This window comes from Anolis carolinensis, chromosome 1 (genome assembly GCF_035594765.1).
Source record: "Anolis carolinensis isolate JA03-04 chromosome 1, rAnoCar3.1.pri, whole genome shotgun sequence".
Taxonomy (NCBI): Eukaryota; Metazoa; Chordata; class Lepidosauria; order Squamata; family Dactyloidae; genus Anolis; species Anolis carolinensis.
In genome coordinates, this window is record NC_085841.1 from 308,284,916 (window position 1) to 308,311,006 (window position 26,091).

The 26,091-nt window shown below is 40.2% G+C and overlaps 1 protein-coding gene across 1 annotated transcript in view; it reads right to left on the minus strand.

Annotated features, from left to right (window-relative positions):
* Positions 1-5,106: 5,106 nt before the first annotated feature.
* Positions 5,107-26,091, minus strand: part of LOC103280160 (deubiquitinase DESI2) — a 71,560-nt gene continuing 50,575 nt past the window's right edge. The window contains exons 3-5 of the mRNA XM_008118154.3: positions 20,367-20,460; positions 16,896-17,037; positions 5,107-6,114 (exon numbers count right to left, since the gene is read on the minus strand). Coding sequence (XP_008116361.1) covers positions 5,872-6,114; positions 16,896-17,037; positions 20,367-20,460 — 479 coding nt within the window. The 3' untranslated portion in view covers positions 5,107-5,871. The remainder of the gene's footprint in view (positions 6,115-16,895; positions 17,038-20,366; positions 20,461-26,091) is intronic.

A 26,091-nucleotide genomic window follows, 5' to 3' on the forward strand; every position in this document is an offset into this window, starting at 1 on the left:
TATTTTCCTAGTTATTATTTTTATATAAGCCTGATGGTTTAAAGCTTGACAGTGAGGTCATACCCAAACCAGATGAACTGATGGATAGTTTTTATGTTACCAGAAACTATTTGCTCATACATCTCATCATGCCTGTCAGTTTCTCCATCTAAGTGGATGTTTTGGAAAATTTTTACCCATTGCCTTCTGAAGTGGAGCCTGATGGCACATATTAAAAGCCACATACATAATATAGATACCTTTGCTAGCAGCGAATGAGACCTGGGAATGTCAGAAACAGTGTTTGACTGCAGGTTATATCCCGGGGCAATGAAAGACAGGACAACCGCTCCATAGTCTCTCCTCTCAGCTTGATGAACTGCTTTAAAAAACTAAAACCATGGCAAACGCTATCATACTGACTCTAGTTTTTAAAAATGCCTGATCAACTTGGTAAGAAGAGACAGTGTGGTGCCAGCTTAAACAGGATAAGCAGTATATAGCAGACAGTGTGGAGCCAACAGGCCTGGACAATCCAAGGAAACAAAGGACATCACTAACATATCACTGATGTTAGACACTGCCATCTGGGATGGACGGAGTTGGTTTAATTTTTTCCCCCCCTAATTTGAATATACACATTTTTAAAAGACTGAAACCATCTAATAGCTCTTACTGAAAAGGGAAGTAGGATCACATGATGCTCACATTGGAATAACTCCGCTTGTTCCTGGTTCATTTTCAATTCCAGTTCAAATTATTTGTTTATAGCCTTAAAAATCTTAGGATTGTGGTGCTTGTTATCTGTTATCAGTCTGCCTGCACACTAACAGAATCATAAATAAATGTACGAGGCCAGAACATTTCAGATGATACTTCTTGAAACCAAGAAGTATCACACTTTTGTATAACAAAAAAAAAAAGTATAACAAAAGTTTCACACTTTTGTTAGAATTCAAATCAGTATACAAAGGGATCTTGTGACATCTTTGAGATCAACTGAGAGAAAGTTGGTAGAATAACCTTTTGAAGATTAAGATGCATCCAATGAAGTAGAGTTAGTATACAACAGCTTATGCTACCAACTTCTTTATCTCAGAACTTTATTGCACGAGGCAGGCAAGCAAGTATTGCTGTTAAACTCTTAGACCTTTAGTGATGTTTCCTATTGCATGCTGCCATGTACTTATTGCTGCCGGCATGTTTAAAGGTTTTTGACTAGTCTGCCAGAGGTTCACAATTGCTACTAAGCAGTTCAGGAAAGGCAGCTGGATCCCTTGGGAGGAGGTCTCATAGTTGCCAAGCAACGTGGCCTAACTAGGGGATTAAAGAAGGACAGTTGTCCGACCTCCTGCTGAGACAGGCTCCAAGTTGCTCCAGGCACCAGAGAGCCTTCTCTCTCCCTCCGCCCCCCGCAATGGCTGCCTCTCTCCCTTCTCCAACCTTATGGGTGTTATCACAGCATGTGATTATTTGTCCAGAACAGGAATCAGCCACATCATTTGCCATATATACTTGTGTATAAGTCGACCTCATGAATAAGTCAAGGGTAGGTTTTGGGATAAAATTATGGATTTCAGTATGAATCGTGGATAAGTCAAGGATCATTCCAGGAAGAAGTGACAGTGCTTGCATAGCCAAAGGGAAACAGCTGCCTTTGGCTATTGCCATCTCCCTTCTCCAGCATTTAAAAAGTCCCTTTGCTACTCTACTCAGAGAAGGGGGTGGTTCCTTTTCAATAAAAATCAAAATACAGTATTAACTTAGTAATAATAATAATAATTTTATTTGTAACCACCCTCCCCCCTGAAGGGACTCAAGAGTGATTATAAACCCTCCCCTTCTCTGAGTAGAGTGGTGAAAGTTGAGAGCTTATTCTGTAATGAGAAGACCTTTTAAAAAGCACTGTGCCCTCTACTTTTTCTGCTGTGGCACTGCTTCTGGCCTTTTTGAATGCCTTGGTGTGAAAATGGTGATGATGATAGCATTCAGAGGAGTTCTAAGAGAGAAAAGGTGGCATGCACTGCATTTAGGTTCTCCTAGGACAGACTTAAGGTCTCACTTTTACCCTTCCACTCAGAAATGGGAATGGTTCCTCTTTTGGTAAGGTATACTATTTACCTTGATCAGTGGATAAGTTGACCCTAGTATTTGACTAAAATGTTTAGACTTATACATAAATGTATACAGTAATTAACTGTGTAAAGTTCCTCCTAAACCTCTGAATAATATGAATGAAGCCTTAGGTATAGGATACAACCAACCAAAGAACGTGGCTGCAGGATTCTAGGAACTGTTGTCCAAAATCTTTTTTCAAGCCACACATTCGTCCAGATTATTCTATATCTGGCATATGACACTTTCTCTGAAAGGATAGGATGACTTGATTAGATTTAATGGAAGGAAACTGCCTTGTCAAGTTCTAACCATCATAAATAGTATTTGTTGCTTGAAACATTGCATTGCATTGGTTCAGAAATGTATCTGGCATCCATAAAGCTCTCCCCCTTTTAAAAACTCACTAACTAAATAACCTACCTACCTTGGCTTTTGTTTTTGATGGTCCTGCATTAAAAATCCAGGAAGGTTTCCAGAATCTTTGAAGCCTTTCATTTGCCTGGCCAGGTGCTAATTCTAGGCCTGAATTCAAGAACGCTTCATTCCAAAATTGATAGGGCCTGATAGCTGCAAATAGGCAGTTCAGTTGCATAACTAGTGGTGGGTAGTTGGGCATCACACCCAGCATAGTGCAGCCACAATAGTGTTTCTTTCATGAAAGTCGAATATATTTGGGAAGAGTAAATTAAAAGTGTTTTTTACACAACATACTTATGATATTCATTGCCACAGGATATGATGGTGGTCACAGTCAACCTTTGCTTTTAAAAGATGGTTTGACAGATTCATGAAAGACAGAAGGTCCACCATCTGCTGTTAGCTCTGATTACTAAGCAGAATCAGTCTGCCCTGGCTGCATTCCTCTGAAGGCCAGATTAAGCAGATGGGTTACCTTCACCCTTCAGTTCCGAGGGACATCTAGTTGGCCACAGTTACCATGATAGTGACATAGATCTATAGTGGCCTCCTCATGAATATCTATCCAGATGTTGTGCTACACTCTTACCATCGAGTATGTTGTCTGATGTTATTGGTGCTGCAACATCAAGAGGGGCATATTTTGTATAAAATGTCAGGTTCCCTTAACAAAAACTCAGAATGTTCAATCACAGTCCCACAGAGGCTTCTGGGGTGTCAGTGGCAAATCTTGGGACTTTTTGTTTGTTTTTCTTTTTGCAAAGTGAGTTTATAGGAAATGGCTACAGACATTTGAGATCCTAGGGTGAGGGGAATAGTGCATTACCCTGATCACAGGACATTACCCACCTACCTTACTATATCAGGCTGTTAAGTTAACAGATTTTGTAAGGCTGAATATATGACACAGTATATGACAAAGTTATTGTCCTTGACTACATTCACACTGTAAAATAAATGCAGTTTGACATCATTTTAGCTGCCATGGCTCAATGCCACATAATTATGGGGGTTGTGTTTTGCAAGGTCTTTAGCCTTATTTTCAAAGAGTTCAAGTGCCTCACCAAACTAGAAATCCCAGAATCAGATAGCATTTAATCATGTCACTTAAAGTGTTAAACTACATGAATTCTACAGTATGGTTCTCTGTGTTTTAAAGGCATCAGTGAGTTGATTCACCTATATTTTCACCGTTTCTGAGCTCTGTGAGTCTGCTGTTCAAGCCTGTGACTTCCAACTTCTGGGTCCATAGATGATGTCTGACAACAAATCTCATCATTCCAGGGCATTGACCATCCTGCTTGGAGCTACTGGAGTCCTTCCATAACTCTGCCTTGGAATGAATCAGGGCTTTTCTGCAATGGCACAAGGGGTCACCAAATGGTAGTCACTGTCAAGCCCATCTCTCAGTACTGATCTTCTATGTAAGGAGAATTTGAGGGACCACTGATAAAATCTGAGGGTAGCAGACAGAAAGCTATAAAAGCCCTACCAATTCAGTGTAAATACCAGCTCTAGCCAGGGTTGCCAATTTAATTTTTGATGCAGGTTTTGCTGCAGAAAGACATTTTCTATGCCTGAATAGAGTGCAAATGCCTCACTTTTATCAAGGCTATCACTTTGAAAACCATGGAGTCATGGTCCCATGCCAGGAAAGAGGCAGGATATAATTTAAATTATAGAAAAAGAATGGGGATGGAGATGGACTCCAAGGGCCATCTGGTTTAACTGTCTATCTGTGCAAGAATCCACTTCCAAGGCACATCTGAAAGAAGGCCATCTAACTTTTGTTTAGAAACCTCCAGCAAATGAGAGTCTATTACCCTGTTCCACTGTTTAGAAGCCCTAAAGTGTAGTTGGAATCTTCTGACTTATAACTTGAATCTGTTGGTTTGTATCCTATTCCGTGAAGCAGTAGAAAACAAACTCACTGCATCTTCCTAATGGGAATCATTCAGATATTTGAGAAAGGCTGTTGTATCACCTTCCTCTCTAGATTGAACTTACCCAGCACCTTAAATAAGTGATTCCCTAACTCTAGTCCTCCAGGTGTTTTGGTCTTCAACTCCTAGGAGCCTCATCTCCCTTTGCCAATGACCAGGGATTCTGTGAAGTCCAAACCACCTGGAAAGCCAGAGTTTGGAAAACACAGTCTCATAACCGTTTCTCACACATTTCTATGTTTTTTTCTCACCTTGGTCATCTTCCTCTGGAAACATTTAAGCTTAATTACACCCTTCTTAAACTGTGATTCCCAGAACTGGACATATACTCTACTTTTTAGTTGCTGATTTCACATTTTGTCTAGCTGTCCATAACCCCCCCCCCCCCGGGTATTGCTTGTTCACTTCATTTTTATGCATAGCAGAGGGATCCTCTTTAGAAGCTGTTGAACTACAACACCCATCACCCTCGATCATTAGCTATGATGGCTAGAGCTACTAAGACTTGTAGCCCAACATCATCTGGAAGAGCATCATTTCTTCCTTCTAGATTAAAGACATGAGAGAAACCATTGTCCAGAAAGAAACTGAAAACTTTCATTATTTTGCTTTTTTTCATAACCTCTTAATAAAAACCAGAACCACACAATCATTTCTAGAATACTTTTGCTATTGTTGTTGAAGGATGACGTATCCTCCAGTCTTTGATACAATATTCTAATTCACAAAAAAGAAAGAAAAAAGAAATAAATCTGCAGTGGTAGAATGGCAGCACCTTTCATTTATCCAGCAGATGACTTTAAGAAACTAGTGATTACAAAAAAGAGGGGAGAGAGGGAGAGAAAGAAAAAAAAAAATAAAGAAATGGTGTTAACTGGAGCTTGTTGCTGGTCGTATAGATGAGGAAGATAAGCTCGGAGTCCAGTCCATTGTTTTGGTACTTAAAGGAGGCGGGCGCCCTGTGTGAATAAGGTGCAACCTCGGAGGGAGTGGAGAAAAGGCGTTTTGTGTGCATGGCAGGAGGAGGCAGAGGATTAAAAGAGTTCCAGAGGAGGAACTTCTCATTATGGCTTCCCTTCAGGTCCACTGTGTCATCATGTCCCAGAGATGCCAGAAGTTTCTGGTTTTTGTTTTGGATTCAGGAATGCGTGTCAGCCTCCAGAGTTTAAACTCCAGCACATGTTGGCCTGAATCCTGGAGTGACAGAGGTCACTTTGCTGAGTAGCAGCAGCAGGACATAGAAAAAGAGGCAGGGCTTCCGTTTCCTTTGTGAAAGGATTCAACCTAGTGATCTTGGGCAGAAGTGTTTTCCTGGCATTCTCAGGAGATGGGTGAAGAGGCAATGAGATGTGGAGGATGAGTGTCAAACAGAGCAAAGGAAAATGTCTGAGAGTGATTTCAGTGAGCATGGAGTTCAGACTCTTGTGTGCCTGCAGGTTCGCGAAGGGCCTGAGGCTGAGGCAGCTGCAGAGGTGGATGGGGATTCCTCATCCGTGGTGTCTCCCTGCTCTTCCTTGTGGAGGCCAAGGCTGATGTGGCTCTGAAGGGCAGCTGGTGTCAGCCATTCCTTGGGGAGGCAGCTTTGCAGGAAGGGAATACAGGAGCTGAAGTAGGCCAGGCGGTTCACCCAGCGTGGGATCTCCTTCCCACACAGGATCTGGGGGAGTGACAGAAGAAAAAAGATATGAGAGACTTTTTGGGAGACATGGAATTAAAGATATAAAAATACTTGTAAAGAAGCAGAGCCTGCAAAAGGTAATTACAGTTTGATTTCACTTACCCATACTCCCAAACACTTTCTAATCTGGAAGCATTTATGGGCCTTCCTAGGTCCTCCAGTATGATTTTATGGTATGTCTCCAGCCCAAACATATCATATAACTACACTGGAGAACCTAGAGCAGCCCACAAATAGACGTGTATGTGGGCTTCTCTAGGTCCTTCAGTTTTATTATATGGTATGCTTCCAGCCCAAGAATAATCAAAGTATATATGTTGCTATTATCTATGGTTGTGGTTGTGATCTTGGAATGTATCCCTCACAAATACTGGAGTCATACTGTATTTCAACTACAACTCTTAGGATCCTAGAGGGTTTGGAGTTGTAACCTAATTTCCCCCCAGTTTTGCAGTGAAGCAAACAGACAAGGAGAAATAACAAATAAAATCCTAAAAGGAAAAAAAAATCTAAGTGATAGGGATATATGGTCTGATAAAGCACAGGGAACTTAAAACCTAGGATGGGCAATAGCTCTCTTAGTGTGCAGGTGATAGATATACATTCTTTTTATGACTCACAGATGCTACAACTTGTATGAGACCTATATGGGGGGCTAGACCCTGTTCCCAATAGAGATTCAGCACAAAGACAGAACTTGCACAACCTGTGGTAGTTGCAGAAGGAGCTTCTATAAAAGCAAGAATGGAGCCACTGCTCCTGCAGTAATGGATCTATCATTTGGAACTGTTGCAGGTTTTTATTCTGAGGTTAACCAAGGTACAAAATGTGTTCTGTCATCAAAACAAGAATGTGACCAGATCCCACTTTAAAACAATTTTTAAACTAGTTCTTACACAACCAAGAAAGTGTGACAAAGGAGCAGAGGGAGAGTGCTGAATTCCCCTGTAGAGTGAAACAGAAACCTCCAGGAATCAAGAAGAGAAGCTGGGCAAATGGCAACATGCCATTAAATTCATTCCGCATGGAAGCTCTGGGGACAAAACAGCCTTCATCCTGCAGTGCAGAGAGAGCAGAGCTGAGAATGGGAAATGAGCATGCATGAGCACAGTCCTTGCATTGCATGCTGTGAAATGAAGCCAGGCAGCAAGAGAGTTAGAAAGTTTTTGAAACCAATCCCAAAATAGCTGAATTAGTGTGCCCTCCGCAGCCATATAGCTTTTTTTTTTTTTTTTTTTTTGCTTTGCAACACAAAGTGATCAAAAGAAGGTGACAATTCTGCCTACATTATAGCTCTTACATTTTGTTAAAACAATGCAGGCTTACTTAGCAAGGCTTGAATTTCTATAGAACAGGCCTGAATATTTTTGTTATATTCAAATCAGTTCAGACTTATTGAAACCCTATCCTAGGATTTTCAGATGATGTTTGATGCTGCCCTCCACTAAGATTGAGAAAGTATGACTTGACAAAGATCACCCAATGGGTTTTCATGGCTGAGTGGGTATTGAACCCTGGTCTCCAGAGCCCTACTCCAGTATTTAAACCACTATACTATGCTGGCTTAAAAAAATCTTGTTCAATATGTAACAGCTTACCAGCATGTGTTATGAGCTGCTTTACATGCAACAGAACTAAAATAATAATAATAATAATAATAATAATAAGAAGAAGAAGAAGAAGAAGAAGAAGAAGAAGAAGCAGCAGCAGCAGCAGCAGCAGCAGCAGCAGCAGCAGCATTATTTTGGACTCCAGAGTCCAATAGTGACTATGCTGCTTAGAAGATTCTGGAAGCTGGAATTTTTAAAAAGTAACCTTTGCTACAGAACTTGAGGTAATGTCTTCTACCCGGTGAGAGGAGAAGTTTGGGTTACTCAACATGACTATCAGGGCTCTTCAGACTTTCAGGCTGTGTTCTTCCTCAGCCCATTCTCGACATGCTGCCAATAAGAGCTGCTTGACAGTGGAATGAGGTGGAATTTCCTCCTTTGGAGGTTTTCAAACAGAGGTTAGGTGGCCATCTGTTGGGAGTGTGTTGTTTGTGTGTTCCTGCACAGCAGGGGGTTGGACTGGATGACTCTTGGGGTCTCTTCCATCTCTATGATTCTATGGTTACCCTTGGATCTTTGTTATACAAAGCAAGTTCTCTGCCTTTGAGCTGTGCCCCTTCTCCAAGGTGTTCCCTAGTTTTTCATCTGTTGGGGAGGCCTGTTCTAAATTCAGTTTTTCATTTTATTTCAGTTCTTGGCTGGTGGTTCCCCTCAATCTCATAGACTGTGGCACTCACATGAGCTTCTTCTGAGAAACAAAGAAGAGAAAACCAGCTATTTTACCACAAATACTGTCTGAGAGATTGTGTTTTTAATTCCCTTACGGTTCACAGTGTTAGATAGTTACAGACTGAGGGTTGTAAATAGCTGCCATCTAGTTTAAAATAGTTTCAGAGTTGAATCTAGTTTCAGAAAAAGAGGGAAATCTGGAATGAGGACAGGAAGATTGGTGTGTGTGATAGGCCAGCACCCCACATATTTGGTTGTTGTCAAAGCAAAGCAAATTCCCTGCAATAGTTTCTAAAACAGAAATATGCCAACATAACAAAGATAGTGCCAGAAGAAAGACAGAAAAGCAATATGAGGCCCACATAGCATTGCTCAAGTATCACAAGATCCAGATGAGTGTTCCTAGTGGGTGGCTCAGAGATAGGATTGCCAGAGTCAAAACCTGAGAGAGCTCCTTTACCTTTAGTGGTTGTGTAGAAGAAAGTGTTGCTTTTAATGGAACCAGGTAAGAAGCAACACCTTAATCTCCTCCAGAAACATTAACAATATACACTTCCTTTTCACACTGGCAGACTGAGCAAGAAGACAAGGAAAGTCTTTTGCAAAGGGCAAGGCAAACACTGCAAGGAGAATTTAAAATTTAGTCAACATTATTCAGGTCTGAGAACTTGTGACTCATTAGGTTGTAGACTATACCACCAGCCGTTGTTTGCAAACTACTAAAACCCCTGCTTGCCACACATACACACCTCTTTTTTTTCTCCATCTCTGGCAGGGAAACAGCAAATACACAAGGTTTATAGACTTCATCACGAGCTATCATAAAGCTGAGGGGTGGCATTTGGTCTGGAATATTACTAGGTGTTGTGAAGCAATATATTTTCCTTTGCAAAAAAATAGAATTCTGTCTGAAGGTGTGCTTGAAGGACTGTCTGGTTTAATGATAAAGAACTATAAAGAGGGGAAGGCAGGAGCCAAAGATCCCAGACTAAGATCACAGCAGTCTAAGGATGTAGAATTACAGTAGTTTGACATCATGTTAACTGCCATGGTCCAATTCTCTGGAATCATGGGAGTTTCTGATGAGACAACAACATACTTTGGCAGAGAAGGCTATTGACCTTGTAAAACTACAACCCCAAGGATTCCATTATTTTTTGTCAAATATGTTGTGTCGTTGTTTCGGGCTTGTCCCTGTTGTGAGCCTCCCCGAGTCCCTTCGGGGAGATGGGGCGGGATATAAAAATAAAGTTTATTATTTATTATTTTATTCCACAGTATTCAGTCATGGCAATTAAAGGGGCATCAAAGTGCATCAATTCTAGAGTGTAGATGCATCCTAAGAAAACACATTCATGACACCATCTCTACTTTGTCTAGGCACTTAGTGAGTAGAGCAGATGTTCTGTCTCCACTAGTTACCTTATTATTTCAACTCTTGCTTGAAAAAAAAATGTGGTGTTCAGAATTAGAGCCCTGAACAGCTTGGATTACTTTGAAATGGTCTGCTTCCTTATAAACCTGCCTTTTAAATCATGATCTGAGGAGACCCTGCTTGAGGCAAGTGGGTAAAAGAGGCGCAATCTCATTTCTGCTGGGGCCACACTGGGAAACACACTTCTGGTAAAGATTTGTTCCGCTCCTTTTCTCATTTTCTGGTGGAAGGTAAATAAAGCTGTTTTTAATCAGTGGCTGCTTTTTCAAAGGCATTTGATAATTTTCTTGTGGGAAAATTAATATTGTTTCCTCTTGCAACTTAAATTATTATTGCTCTTTCTTAATTCCTGCTTGCCTTTGACCCAAAACTGAGATGCAATAAGGCTCAACACACGATTAAAACAGGTACAAGGACAGATTTAAAACAGGAGCAGAAAAAAAAATAGAAACTTAAATGTTACAAACAGATGAAGCAGACTGCAATATTATTCATGATCAAATTAAAAAGTCCAGGACAAATCCATTAAAAGCCCCCTTCTCAGCAGAGTCAGTTGCCAAAATCCCACCTGAATTGTCTTTGTTTGCTGTCAGAAAAGGATCCCTATTAGTCTCCCTTGGAAAGATATTGTACACCCTGAGAACAGCCATGGAGAAGGCCTTCCCTTATATCACCACCAATATGTCTAAACAAGAGGTTTGTCTCTGTCCACAAAGTTTAGTGCTTAGGCAGGATCATATGAGACTAGAATATAGTTCTTCAAATATCCTGGAGCAGTGGTTGCTGGTGGTTTCTGTGTCAGTGAATCTGCTCTGGGTGACAGTTTGAATCTTACAGGAGCTGTCCAAAGTGCTGATCTCTATGTCTCCAAATAAATTCTGCATTTTTGGTAGCTTCTTTAAAGTTTGGATTAAATCCCAAAGGATTAATAGTGCCACTGAAATGTCAATCATCACCTGTCCCTGCCCAGGACACAAGCCATATAGTAACATATGTGTGATGCTAGTGTTTTGTTTGATTATTATATTGTTTAATATAAGCTGTTTATTATTTTAAAAGACAAGTGAAATATTTATGCCATTCAAACCAAACTCCCGAACGAACCCATCAAGGTCTAGTCTACGACCTCATATGCCTTCCCCTCTCCCTCTCTCCAATGTTTAAGATAGAGATGCAAATGTGCCACATAAAAATCATAGCTACATTACTTTAAAATAATGTGTTTGCCACCGTTTGGTCTCCTTTTATTTCATTAATAACTGAGCAAGAATCATTGTGTGGTCCACATCAAAAACATTTTGGGTCTTATCTATTTTAGGTCAATTATGCCATTAAAAGGATTCTGTGTATACTTTTGCACAGAACTCAATTCATAATCAGTGTATGTGCTGGTTGGTTAGTAATGTTCTTTTTGTCTTTGTTTTTGCCTTTCCTTTCCTTTTTCTTTTCTGGTTGCATTGATTGTTATTATCCTATAAAATAAAAACTAATAAAACTAATAATAATAAATCAATAAACTAATAAAAATATTAGTTTCCCTAATACTTGTGCAAGAGGGCCAACCCCAGTGAATGGCCCCACCAATGAGGGCTCCACAACAAAGACTTCTAAAAAGCCCATCTAATTCCTGTTCATCCTGGAAAATTATGTGTGTGACTCCCAATGCCTCTTTCCCTTCAACAGCTTTGTTTTTGGGTACAACCACAAGCCCAGCCTGCCTTGCAATTACGTGCTTTTAATGCACGAAAGTCCTTGAGAGGAAGATTTTGAACCACCAGGAGCAGCTGCAGGATGACAGGAGAGTTAACAAGTGGGCCTCTGGGGAAGGCTTGGGTATAATTAAGACTAAGATTGCTGATGACATTTCAGAGTAATGGATTTCACTGTGAATAGATGAACAATTGTAAGTTAAGGAAGCTGCTGCACTGTCTCAAGAAAGAGGTTTTCTACCCCAATAGATGTACTGCAAGGCCAGTGACTTAGAACAACCACAGCAAATGTTTAAGAAGACACTGTGATTACACCATGATAGATGCAAAATGACCTGAATTATAGCTTTGAATAGAATATAATAGCTTTATTTGTCATTGTGCTATTTCACCATGAAATTACATGCCTTCCCCCACACACACCACAAAACAACACATCTATCCCTCCATACCACTACCACCACCACCACCACCACCACACAGCCCCCAATGCCACATTTGTATTGTGTCTGAAGAGATGCATTAAATGGCACAGCTGAAGTGGATAAAAACAGGACTCAAACCTATAAAGGGTACTTAATAGGCCTGTGCAAAAAAAAAAAGGTTCTAAACTGTGTTCAAACATAGGGGGCACTGGCACTTCGTTTCTGAAGTCCTTTCTGAATTTTGGGAATAAAATTTCAAAACTTTACGAAACATCCGAATCTTTGTAAGTACTTCGTTAATGGTGGTAGCGCATGCGCAATAGGGAAAACAGCACAGGCAGTGGGAAACTTCAGGGACTTCTTTCATCCTCATTTTTGAATATCCTGATGAAACTTGCTACAGAACACATTTACCACTGTTAGCTTACCAAATTTCAGGACATTTGATTTATCCACAGATTTTTGGCAAATTTTCAATGTTTGTATAAAAAACACTTTTTAATAATAAAGAAAATCTGTTCCTGGTTTGAAAGTGTTATTTCCTGTTTGACTGTATGGTATTTACTTTGAAAGTCATTGTTCTACTCCAGAAACTTTGTTTGATTCGAATTCTTAATAATGGGAGGGGGAGCAAGCAGGTGGGTCAGAACTCACTTCAAAATTTCCAAATTAGATCTGAATTCAAAGAAATTCCGAACCAAACCCACAACCCTTGCCACTGGGAAGCAAAATTTCCTCAATTTGAAATAGGGACTTGATTCATTTTGACTTGATTAATTCTTGCACACTAAAAGAGAAAATGCCCCTGCCAAACTTCCCTGATATGGAAGAGTTCTTCTTGTTGTTAGCAGAAATTCAGCATGGTTTTGAATCTGACATTTCTGTAAATGCCCCAAATTCAAAACTAAGACATTTTGCTTTTCTGCATCTTTTTCATCAACCTTTTGTGCTAGCAGTGTGTGTTTACTTGTGTGTGTGTGTGTACAATGTGTGTGTTTAGCAACACAAATGGAGAAGACACTAGTTTTGCAGAGACTTTTCAGAAAAGTATGGAAAATTGGATGCACATAACCTTTCAAATGTTGCCTCATTTTCATGCCAAAGGCAAGAACTTGCAAGGAGTCTGAAGAGTCCTCAGAGGACAGCCTGTCTCAACTAAAATCCTGCTAACTATAATATTTTTTCCAGATCACCCCTTTTTCACCATGACACTTGTAGATAATTGTGAGGCAGCCCCAACTGTTTCCAAACATTCAGCTTAGCATCAATCATTGAATTGCTGCAGTTGCCTCCCTCTCTTTCCTTCTGAAATCTGACAGTGATGGTAGCTTTGGGAGAGATTGCTACTATGGTACAGCTTTTATTAGGCCACATTGCTTTTAAGGATGCAAAGACCACGGCAAATATCAATTCCCAAGGATTCTAAATCAAATTTAGGAGCCCAGCAACCATGGGAATTATTTTTTAGACTTCTTTAAGGTTTGCTCATCTGATCCCCACCCCTGCTCTAAGCTATGAACTCTGGAAGTATTTTTTTTTACATTGCAGGGCTCAATATTGGCACTACAGTCTATATTATTTGGGGAGGGAGACTCCATGTCAATTGCTGGCTAAATATTTCTTAATTCTTGCTTGTTTAATGCATTTTGGACCAGTCCCTCAGCCTAGCCTTGAGTTCCTCTGCCCCCATCATTCCAGGAACCAAGCCCCATACTCAACATTGTTTGGGCTCTGACTGCATACAGCCACAAAAAGTGAATCTGCTCCTCTGTGTGATTTGCTTATAATGGGACTTCAAAACAGCACTGGTGGAAATTAGATGTCCTAATTTGCTTAGATGAAAAGTCACCAAAGGACAGGATGCACGTAACCAGATTTTGCTGTACCACTGCTATAAGAAAGAGAAGTGTTTCTTGTTGCTAAGTTGCTAATGCTTTCCTCAAGTCATTTTATCAGCCAAGACAACAAATGTGGGAGTAAGGAAGACTTGAATGCACTAATTGCACTTGAATCCTGTACTGGACGTCAACAACATCCAACTTACTTGGTTCTTTTTGACATAGTTCCTATGGAATAGGAATGGAGGGAAGATGTGGTAATTTAGAAAATGCCTTGAGATACTTAACTCTGTCTTGACACACACAGAGTCCTGTACAAAAAGGAAACACCACACAAGTATGCAATCCACTACTTTTCTCAAAAGTTTTAGGGCAGAAACAGCTCAAGTATACCTATAAGAAAGATGACCTCTTAAACTACAATTACATTGGGGCCATGAGTAAAGAAGCCCCTTTTCTCTACCAAGTATCCTTTGGAAGAGACAATATACACCAAATGAAGGAGGAAAATGCATTACCCTTCACCCTGAGCTTCTTCCTCATATACTTTGTATTTCTCATTGTTATAAAGCCTATTATTCACCTCACAGATATGTCTAAAATCCAAAGCAATAAGGGGGGGGGGGAGAACTTGCAATGGAAAAGCAAGCAGAAGCATAAAACTTAAGCCAACGGGGCTGTCAGACTTTCATTACACACTGCTAAAATATAATGTGTAGTGTCCAGGCCCAACTGTCAAAATATCTGTTATATTTTTGCTTGTTCCCCTAGAGATTGCTGAGCACATCAGAACTGAGCGACTTGGCCTTTTCTTGTCTTCCCTCTCATTATGTGTTAAAAAATGTAGAATGGTTTCATGACTTCCCTGAGACACATACATAACTCTAGGGATGGGGGGCTGCTCTGAGAATACAGCAATTTATGACCTTTTCACTGACACTTCATATGGATTGTTAGCAAAACTCTGAAAGGCATCATAGTGGAAAACAAAAAAAGACATGTTCTTTCTGCTCCATACTTTTAAAGGAGAAAATATCAGCTCTTTACTCAGAACAGTCATGTTTCTATAGTTTCATTAAGAACAATGTATATATCTCCTTATCAATGATGGAGATATATTTTTGAGTTAGAGATAGAGAACCGCTTACCTCCATACAACATGGAGAGTCCTTCCCCTTCACCCCACCCCATCATAGTGTCTAGTGGTATCAGCTGGTGTGGTAATTCATGGTGTCACACACACACACACACACACCCGCCATGGAAGGGAAAGTTAAATATGGAGTGATTCTCTCGTTACATGGCAGGGTATTGGACTAAATGGCCCATGTGGTCTCTTCCAACTCTATTATTCTATGATTCTCTGAAAGGACCAACACCCTCCCTTTATCTTTCATCTGGATTAAGTTGGTGAAAGAAGGAAGGTGTCACACTGAAAGAGAACTAAAGTAGTTAAGGTTGCATGGGTGACTATGAGGGTCACTGAAAACCTACATCACTGAAAACCTACTGGAAATAAGTGACTGCTGACTGGGGAGTGGGCAAATGACATCCCCTGATATCATTTGCCCATTAGATTGGTCCTCAGAGGTAACCCACCCCCTCAAACAAAAATACATCTCTGTCCTTGTCAACAAAGAGAGATATTGGAAACACCAATAACACAGAAGGTGTGTCCACAATACATAATTATAGCAGTTTACTATCACCTTAATGTCCATGGATACATTTCATGGAATCTTGTGAATTATAACTTGAAGAAGGATTTGGAATTTTCTTCCAGGAAGCACTAATTACTTCCACAAACTAGAATTCCTTGGATTCTGTCTATTTATTTATATTACAAAGCTAAATGGATTTCATCCTTAGTCTCTCTGTTTTCAGGGTTCTTTGGTGTTTTCTAAATCATCCATCAAAGTACAAGTCCCAGGATTCCATAGGATGAAGTCGTGGCAATTAAAGCGGTATCAAATGGCTATAATTCTGCAGTGTGGATACACCCTTAGTCAACTTTTAGCCAGTCTGGTGTGAAGTTTTGTATCTCCCTAAATCTAAATCACAAAAGCTTGATATTTTGGTTCATACACAACTGTGATAGAGCTCCCAGAACAGCTGACTGGGCAATAGACCTGAGACTGAAATAGACAAAGATTAGGAAGGTTTGGGATGCTTTTTATGCCAATTGATTTCGTGCCGTCCAATATTTCATGGATGAAACCAGGGGTGTATGGGGCCAGATAATAACAGAGTGGAGTTTGGAAGGCGGGCAAAGGTTATTAGTAAACTTGTGCATTGATTTCATTTTGTCCATTTCCTCCATTTCCTTTGGAACCTTTGATACCTTGGGAGCTCATAAAACGCCCATTCGTGCCTGTTTTTGGGAGGTGCTGGAAAACGAAAATGGAAAACGAAAATTCCTCCAGAATACACATGTCTATTTATTAGTTAGGTTTATGAACTGAGTTTAATCACACACACACACACACACAACCCCTTAAATGAGCCTACTGGGAAGTGAAAGTAGTTTGGGTTGTTGTATGTTTTCCAGGCCGTATGGCCATGTTCCAGAAGTATTCTCTCCTGATGTTTTGCCCACATCTATGGCAGGCATCCTCAGAGGTTGTGAGGTATGGAGAAACATTTCTCCATACCTCACAACGTTTCTCCATACCTCACAACCTCTGATGATGCCTGCCATAGATGTGGGTGAAACGTCAGGAGAGAATACTTCTGGAACATGGCCATACAGCCCGGAAAAAATACAACAACCCTGTGATCCTGGACATGAAAGCCTTCGACAACACATTGAAAGTAGTTTGCAGCAACTGAAGTAAGGGGGAACAAGGGAAATGGAAAGGGAAAACAGGACACCAAGGAAATGGTTAGCCATAGTTAACTACTATTTCAGTACAATGGTTATAAAAGCAAAAAAGGAAATGGCCATTAGGATATTGTTAATACAAGAGAAAACCCTTTTACCAGAAACATATTCAGAACTGGATTTGTTTTGGCACTCCACTATTGTCAACAGATCCTGAAAATTTACATTGAAAAAAGAATGGAATTGAGCCAACCTCTGCCAGAGCAGCCGAGAAGTGATTGCAGTTCTTGTGCATGAGATGGTAGGCATTGCCCTTGTACTCCTTGCCCAGTTCTTCCATGATTTTATCCACATCTTCCTCTGTGAAGTCTGTGGTGCCCAAGGCGATGGATTCTCTGGTGTTTAAAAAAGGCAAGAGTCAAGATTAGGAAAAATACAATAGGGGAATATGAAATACTGGCTGAGGCAATAATTGTGGAATATTAGAGAAAATACAGGTATATTCTCATCATCCCCAGAAAATTAGGTGTACTCCCCCACCATCTGTAGGGCTTTGCATTGCAGTGTCATAGAGTAAATTGCTTAGTCTAGGTTGCGATTAATGCATATAGCTATGAGAGAGAAACAGCTCTACAGGGGACAATTTAAAGCACCATTTGTATGATAGCTGTGACTTGCCAAAGGATTTGCTCTTCCAAGTATTCAGCCATGCTTAAAATGTTATTTGTTTGTCCTCAAGTATTTTCTTGATACTTTGCTTTCCACAGGGTATGAGACCATTTGAATGGCTGTATACAGTACAGTCAGAGGTTGTTGGGTTTAGAAACTTCCCCTTCTTAGACTATGCCTTTGATTTCTTTCACATTACAAAATTATGGTACCGATTCCTATGGATCTTTGGGATTTGTAGTTTGGCCAGGAACTCAAGCTCTTTGTGAGTGGTTTCTAAATACTTCACCAGTCTACTAATCCTGGGATTCACAAACTGGAAACATGGCAATTAAAGTGCTATATTTGTGTAGTATGAAAAAGACCATCAGCTTTCTCTATTCTCCTTCTTATCCCATCACCTATACAAAAACCTGCTTATACTGGCAAAGAAAACTGCTAGAACTGGTTTCACGTGTCCCCTTAGATTAAACACTAACATTTAGGAAACACTGCATGAATACCAAGCACAAAGTAGCTGCACACAATAACATCTTGTGGAAACTTACTGGCAGCGCATGGGGTGCAGACCCAAAAATAATAAGAACATCAGCCCTGGCCTTGTCTTACTCAACTACTGAGTTTGCCTGTCCTGTCTGGCACAAGTCTGAATGAAACATGCAGAATAATCAAAGGATGCCTTAAACCTACACCTGTTGATAAACTTTACAAGCTAGCTGGCATTGTTCCCCCCCCCCCCCCCCCCAGGTCCTGGATGTGTGGGAAGTTGCTGCTAACTGTGAGAGAAATTACACTGTGAAAGCCATCCCCTGCATGGCTATCAGCTTCCTCCCAATAGACTCAAATCAAGGAACAGCCTCATGAGAACCACCACTCCTCTTAATGTTCCCACAGCAACAGCAAGAGTATCTCTCTGGGCAGCTAAACCAGGAAATCTCAATTGGATGGCCCCTTACAAGAGTCTGCCTCCAAGGACAAACCAAGAATGGGCAACTTGGAAATCCCTGAACAGACTCAGAAGCAGAGGGGGCAGATTGTCAAAAGACAACCTGACAAGTACTACTTAAAAGAATCCTCCACCTTGTGTGATTGTGGAGTAGAAGAAACAAATCCGCATATGGATGCTTGTCTGCAATGCCCTGTCTCATGCACAGAAGAAGAACTGTTTAAAGCTACAGGCAATGCGGTCACTGTTGCCCGTTTTTGGTCAAAATATTCAATGGTTTGTGTTCCATCTATTTTTATCAGTTTCAAAGGCATTTCATACTTATTTATGCAATGCCTTTGATACAAAATAAATAAATAAACTGGTTTGTGGAAGTTTTCCCCCAATACTGGACAAATAGGCTCCTGGAAAATACTGAGATTTGAAGGAGCAAGTGCTATGTCCTTATTTTTTTCAATCGGCTTCAGGTCTGTGCTTCCAAACTCCACTGCCCTTTGCTAGCTTACTATTTCAATATTCCATGACTGTCTGCTGATCTTAACACATTAGGTATGCCACAGTATGTATTGCTGCTTTTTGGTTTGGGCATGCAGGTATGTATATCCACAGAGGAAGAGGTGGGCGCAGGTGGAACAATCACTACAGTTAATTGCATTTTAAAACTCTGTTTGTCATGGGAATCACCAGCACTTTTACAATGTACCATTGCATATCATTGGACATGCATAAAGAAGCCGCATGGGATGCTTCTGCACTCTTGACTAACTGTTGTTGTTTTCTTGGTACATCAGCAATAAAATAATCAAGCAATGATGAATGCTTAATGCAGAGGTTTTGTAGCATTACAACTCTGCAAAATAAGCCTGTAGTGAAAAGAGAAATGGTTTGCTATATGTATGCTTAGGCTACATATAACCCATCTCAGGACTTCTCTAAATATTCCTGCTACTGTGGTGGGTTAAATTGGTCTGCCTTTGCTCATTGCTGCTTTTAAGGTCTTTCAAGGTTCAGAGGTTTTCCCTAAAGGACAAAATGAGGGTGCCACTTCTCCCTGCCCCATCCAGGCAATTTAAGAAGTTTCTAATCATGTTTGGGGAAAACCCATAGGGGCTCTTTGTCATTCTATAAGGCCATGTAGCAAAGATCGAGAATAGGTTTCAGCCATGAAGTTCAAAGTCAAGGAAGGCCAAACATCTCATTCCAGTTCATTCCTTATCATTAATTGTAAAAATTACTTGGAATGGGAAGAAGAAACTGAGATTAGGACTAGATTAACACAACTACATAAGCAGTCCAATAGCAGTATTAAGAAAATGTATAGTATTCTGTTTTGTAACTGGTACAGAGTTGCCAGGTCAGGACTATCCCAGACCCCAAAACTCAAAATCTTTGGATGCCTACATGTGATATCACAGAAGTGGATCTTGGTGATGTTACAAAGGGCAGCTCCTGGTGATGTCATTAAGCTAAATATACTAAGCATCAGTTTCATAGAGCATGCCATTAAATTTTTAAAAATTCAACAGCTCATGATAATATACACAAATAATTTTTAAGACAGTACTATCATCCTGAAATTCTTCCTCTTTGCCTTGAGGATTGTGGAAATGGGGCAGGCCATGAGACTCAGTCTAAACCAAAGATAAGGGAATACTACATTGGAAGCTGTAAACTGTAGTTTGCTTATCCTTTGTGTAATAGGGTTGAAGATTTTAAGAAATCAGATGTGGGAAGATCTGAAAGTGACAGATTTGTACATCTAGGTCAGGGCTCTGCTTACCTCTTTTGAAGTCTAAATTTGAAACTCTGTGTGTTCAACTATGTTACTGCTAAAATATAGGTTGCTACCTCCTCCTTCCTGGCCTCTACATGTTGACAGACTATCCTTTCCATCATTCCTCACCATTATCCAACAATTAAACCTGCAGATTTTACACACATTGTAGCCATTGACTGCTTTCCTTGATTTCCAGAAAGCAACAGAAGGAGGAAAGGACACACACAAGAAAGGGGAAGATGGAGGACAGGTGGAGTTAAAATGGATTGTCCTATTGACAAGTGGTGGTTTACAAGAAAACAAATGTGGAGATGAGCAGCAAGGGTCCTTACTTGAATTTAAAGGTTTCTCCAAGTTCCACGGCACTGCCTGGTGTGATTTCGAAAATCCCACTGAAAGGATAGGGATGCCCTCCATAGGCAAATTCTGGCAAAGTAGAAAAAAATACTATTAGTGAGGTAACAGACAAACTGTATCAGGGGAAAGTCCACAAAAGGATGGAATGCTAAGTCAAGAAGAAGGTGACCTTTACCCAAACAATAAAATATAATGCCATTACATCAGCATTAAATGGTAAGTTTGCCTACTTGTTTTTGATCAGAGTGCCAATTTGTAACCCCAAACATACATCATAGCCCTAAACATTACAATGTCAATTTCTTTGCCATTGTCAAGGGCTAAGCACTTGAGCCAAGCAGTGAAATGATATACATACTGACTTTTTAACAAAGGTGCTGAAATCTAGAAGAGTGGCATTTCTTGACTCCCTTGGTGGTGGCCCGTGGCTCTGCTATGGGTTTTAGTCTGAACTTTAAAATCACTATCCAAGATACTAAATGTATTTGGGCAGAAAAATGTTCAGCATCATGGATAGCTTGCTTAATGTTCAAACCAAAACCTGGAATTGGATGGAAAACTTGTTGCCTTCTAGCTGTCATTGCCTTTTGGACTGCAGCATTCATCAAACCTCACACTGACTAGGCTGTCTAGGACCGATGAGAGTTGTATCCAAACAACATCTGGAAGTCTAGACATTGCACACACCCTTGACTTAAATTCAGTTCCCCTGGCAACAGCTAACTACTGCATCCTTAACCCTGTGTCAGAAAACCTTTTTTATCTCCTCTCTGATACTGACTCTAAAGTAACTCACAATTTTTCTCTTTTTACTTTGGCAGCAAAGAACACTTAAACAGAATTTATTTCTGACATTGCAACTGATTGTTCCAAATGTATTTTTACCTAAATGTAGTTTTGATGTTTACCTTTGATATATTTCAATCTTGGGTTGCTGTGAGTTTTCCGGACTGTATGGCCATGTTCCAGAAGCATTCTCTCCTGACATTTCGCCCACTTCTATGGCAGGCATCCTCAGAGGTTGTGATTTTAGAGTTTTTAATGCTGGTAGCCAGATTTTGTTCATTTCATGGTTTCCTCCTTTCTTATGAAATTGTCAGCATGCTTGTGTATTTCAATGGCTTCCCTGTGTAGTCTGACATGGTGGTTTTTGGAGTGATCCAGAATTTATGTGTTCTCAAATAATATGCTCTGTCCAGGTTGGTTCATCAAGTGCTCTGCTATGGCAAATCAGGACAATAAATATAGAACAATACTCTGAAAACAGGGGAGTTCCAGGCATGAAACAATCAGGGCCAGCTAACACCTCCCAACAAAGGATTCAGCCAGGCCTGGAAGCTGCAAGGCCATCAAATACTAATCAAAGTGATTAATTACAACATTCATACTAGCTTCCGATAGACAAGCATTCTTTCTCCCACCCTGGACCTTCCACAGATATATAAAGCTCCCTTGCCTAGTTTCCAATATACCTCACAAACTCTGAGGATGCCTGCCATAGATGTGGGTGAAATGTGAGGAGGGAATGCTTCTGGAACATGGCCATACAGTCCGGAAAACTCACAGTAACCCAGTAATTTCAGCCATGAAAGCCTTCGACAACATATCTTAATCTTACTCATTTTTTACACTAAATTATACTTTTCAGTTGAAGTACTTTAGACCTATATGTAATTTATTCTGTGTTGTACTTTTAAACTTCACTCATTTATTTTGTATGCAAATAGCCTATGGCCTGAGTAATAATAAACTGCTACAGTGAGTAAGTGTTAGTATGTACGCTATTCCCTTTCTCCTTGTTGGAGCCAGCTTTACCATTCAACAGAATGAGAAGGGTGCTTCAGGCAGCAAATACTGGGAAGGGGCAGCATGGTGCTGGAAGAGAAAACTGAGTTCCAGGAGGCATGGTCTATGCCTTCAGGTAGTGTGTTTCCTCCAGGTACACAGAAGAATGATATCTTCTTTTACAAAGCATTAGAGCAGTGTTTCTCAAACTCTGCTCCTCCAGGTGTTTTGGACTTCAGCTCCCAGAAATCCCAGACAGTTTTGGACTTCAGCTCCCAGAAATCCCAGCTGAAGTCCAAAACATCTGGAGGAGCAGAGTTTGAGAAATACTGCTCTAATGCTTTGTAAAAGAAAATATCTGATCTCATTTAAATAACTGTGTTAACTAGGAACTGAATGCCAACCACTGGCTTCTGGTAGGTTTTTTCATGCCAGGGCTACATTGGCACAGTGGAGCTACAGCATGCATTATTGCTGCAGCTAGGAGGAATCAAATCAACCATGCAAGATGTTAATGTATTTATTCACCCTTACCATTAAGCACTCTGTGTCAGTCTAGCTTATCCAAGCCTCACAACAGGGTGAAAGGACCTGCTGGAGAAACAGGGCTGTCCCAAGATGTTTTGGAGTCCCTCATGGCACAACAGGTTAAACTGCTGAGCTGCTGAATTTGCTGACCAAAAGGTTGGCGGCTCAAATCTGGGGAGTGAGGTGAGCTCCCGCTGTTAGCCCCAGCTTCTGCCAACCTAGCAGTTCAAAAACATGCAAATGTGAGTAGATCAATAGATACCACTCTGGCGGGAAGGTAACGGCTCTCCATGCAGTCATGTCGGCCACATGACCTTGGAGGTGTCTATGGACAATGCCAACTGTTCGGCTCAGAAACGGAGATGAGCACCAACCCCCAGAGCCAGACATGACTAGACTTAATGTCAGGGGAAAACTTTTACCTTTACTAAGATGTTTTACCACCTGAGACAAAGTACAAGATGACACCTTCTCCCATTTCCTCTGCACAAAAGTTCAATTGGACTTTTTCTAATGCTTTGGAAAAGAAGATATCATACTTCTGTGCACCTGGAGGAAACAGACTAGCCAAGTAGCCTGATTTTTCATTTCCAAACTTCTAAATTCCAGGAATTTTATGTTCTCTTTGGAATTAATGCAACTTGATTGAGCTCTTTTTCTGTGCTTAATTCCACCAGAGTTTTGAAAGCGCCTTTTTAAAATTACTACAACTCCCATGGTGACTGGAGAAGTTTAGGAGCAGCGATCCTAAAAAATTTTTTTCCTGTTTCCTATGCTCCAGAAAGTCTCTTTTAAATCTCTTTTCTCTAGCCTTCAATTCCCCACTGCAATCAGCTCTCTTTCTTATGCAAAAGCTGAATGCTTTCCACAGCTGTCTTACTTTCCATTTCCTTGATCAGGCTTCAAGAATTGATCATTAAATTTCCTTTTAAAAACCATGCACTAAATTTTCAGTTTAAATGCACAATAATCAAGCATCATGATTCAACAGTAATTCTAAATTGAAATATATCAAACACTCAAAAGCTTTGCATTCTTTTTGTAGTTGTTTGCCTTCCAGTCATTTCCAATTTATGGCAATACTAAGACAAATCTATTGTGTGTGTGTGGGGGGGGGGGGGGGGCTTCTTGGCAAGATTTGTTCTTGGGGGTTGCCTTTGTCTTCCTCTGAGGTTGAACGTGACTTGCCCAAGATCACTCAGTTGGTTTCCATGGCAGAATGGTGATTTGAACCCTGGTCTGCAGAGTTGTAGTCCAACACTTGTACAAGAAGGGCATTCCACTATCTTAAGTGATTCTAAAGGTTACGTATGTTGGACTACTATTAATATGGGAAACATGCTAATTTCCAAGCCAGTTCTAGCAGAAAGACAGGGGACAAGCATCTATGGTCTTTCAGATGTCTTTCGCCTATAATCCCACTGAGCTCTAAGCAACAGAATCAATGTTGATGGAAGCTATAGTCCACAAACAAACAGAGGATGACAGCTGCCCATGTCTGCCTTAATATATTTGAATAAAATTCCTACAGCAAATGGCTGTTTCAGAAGTCTGCAGACATTTAGAAAGGCACATATCTGAAGCCACCATAGATTGCTGCAGTTGTAGGTTACACCTGCCTTCAAGACAGGTTGGAAATCATTTTTTGGAAGCTTGAAGTGGAATTCAAAAAACTTAAAAAGAGAACCTTATCATCAACTTTCACCATCCCAAGGAGTTGGTTAATGCATATTTCATTAAGTTAGTGGAAATGTGTTTGATCATTTATTTCCTCTCAACAGATAACTTATTTTCTGCCAGAAGGGTTCCACTGGAGAGAAGGTTTTTTGTGACAAAATACAGAATAAGAATATATATGCAGTCCAGAATGTGAGTATTCAATGAGGGTGTCCATCTATCCGATGGGAGCCAAGTACTGTTATCAACACCCCTACTCAGGTCCTGCAGGCTCAGGGTGGTGAATAAGTTGATTTTCCTACTGCATTCTACCTTGCCAAGCATTATTATTTTATCTACGGAGTTACGGCTTCACATGGTATGTCATAAGTATGACAGGTTTAGTTTAGTCCCCTTGGGGAGATAAGGTGGGTTACAAATAAATTATCCTTATCCTTATCTTTATCATTATCATTATTATTATTTTATTGTATGACACAGCAAACAAGATAGATATGCTGGAATTATTATTATTATTATTATTATTATTATTATTATTATTATTATTATTATTATTATTATCTGAACTTCTAGGGAGGATTCAGATTTAATTTGTCCTAGGATCCATTTAATTGTCTTTTTGGCAGTCCACAGTATCAGTAGAACTTTTTTCCAACACCACATTTCAAAGCAGCTGATTTTCTTCCTCTCTTCACTGTCCAGCTTTCACAATAAAAACTGAGTCCAGTTGTGTCATTAGCCACAATGCTGCTTGTTTTTCTCTGCTTTACTCCAGTAGATCATTGGGTTCAATTTGACCTGGGAGTCTCAGCTGGCACTATGTCTTATTTCATTTTGGATTATCTTATCATAGGACTTTTTTATTATACATTCAAAGGGGGTTTAACCATACCTCATTCTGCACAGTAATATGACACCACTGCCACTGCCTCTGAGAGATCTTTCACATGTCACTCACCACTACTGCTGCTACTCAATAGCTGCTTGGCCCGTTTAGTCTGGTTCATCACCAAAAGTCTATCTGACATGGGAGACTATACCAGCAGCACTGCAACCTTCATACCCTCTTGCCTCACAGAAAAATGCAATCCACTGCTGTTAAAAGGTAGTACCAAGTACATTACTTTTGGTAAATCATAAACACTTTATGTTCATGTTTCATACCATTTGAAAAAAATGTGATGACAAAGGATTAATCAGAACTGCACCTGCTAAGCAGTTCAAGGCTATGCAAAATGTCTTTCTACCTCTCACTGTAATTATAGTGGTGAATTGCAGAATACTAGATTGAGTCAAGTATGGAAGACATGAGTGCTTTGCAAGAGTTCTGATACTCAAAAATTCCTGGGCTCAAGATTCTTTCCAAGGGTGAGTGAGAACTTGGATAGTGTATCTTGGGGTTTTAGTGGGGGAAATGGAGCAAGTCTTCCAAGGATAAGTCTGTTCACTCCAGTTGTAAGGCTCAGGTATGCAACTTCAGTGTACCGACAGGTATTTTTCTATTTAAAATCCTGGGCTAGTACGGTGAATTTGGATACCAATTCCAACTCCACACTGCTACATATCTATTTTAAAATATGACAGTTACTACCTCTGTAGCTGAAGAAAACTGCATAAATAGCTCTAGTATAGCAAAGACAGATCTCTTTTAAGAGGAAGCTTTCTGATCATGGTAGATGACAGCCTAGAGAATTTCTCTCCACCCCTTTC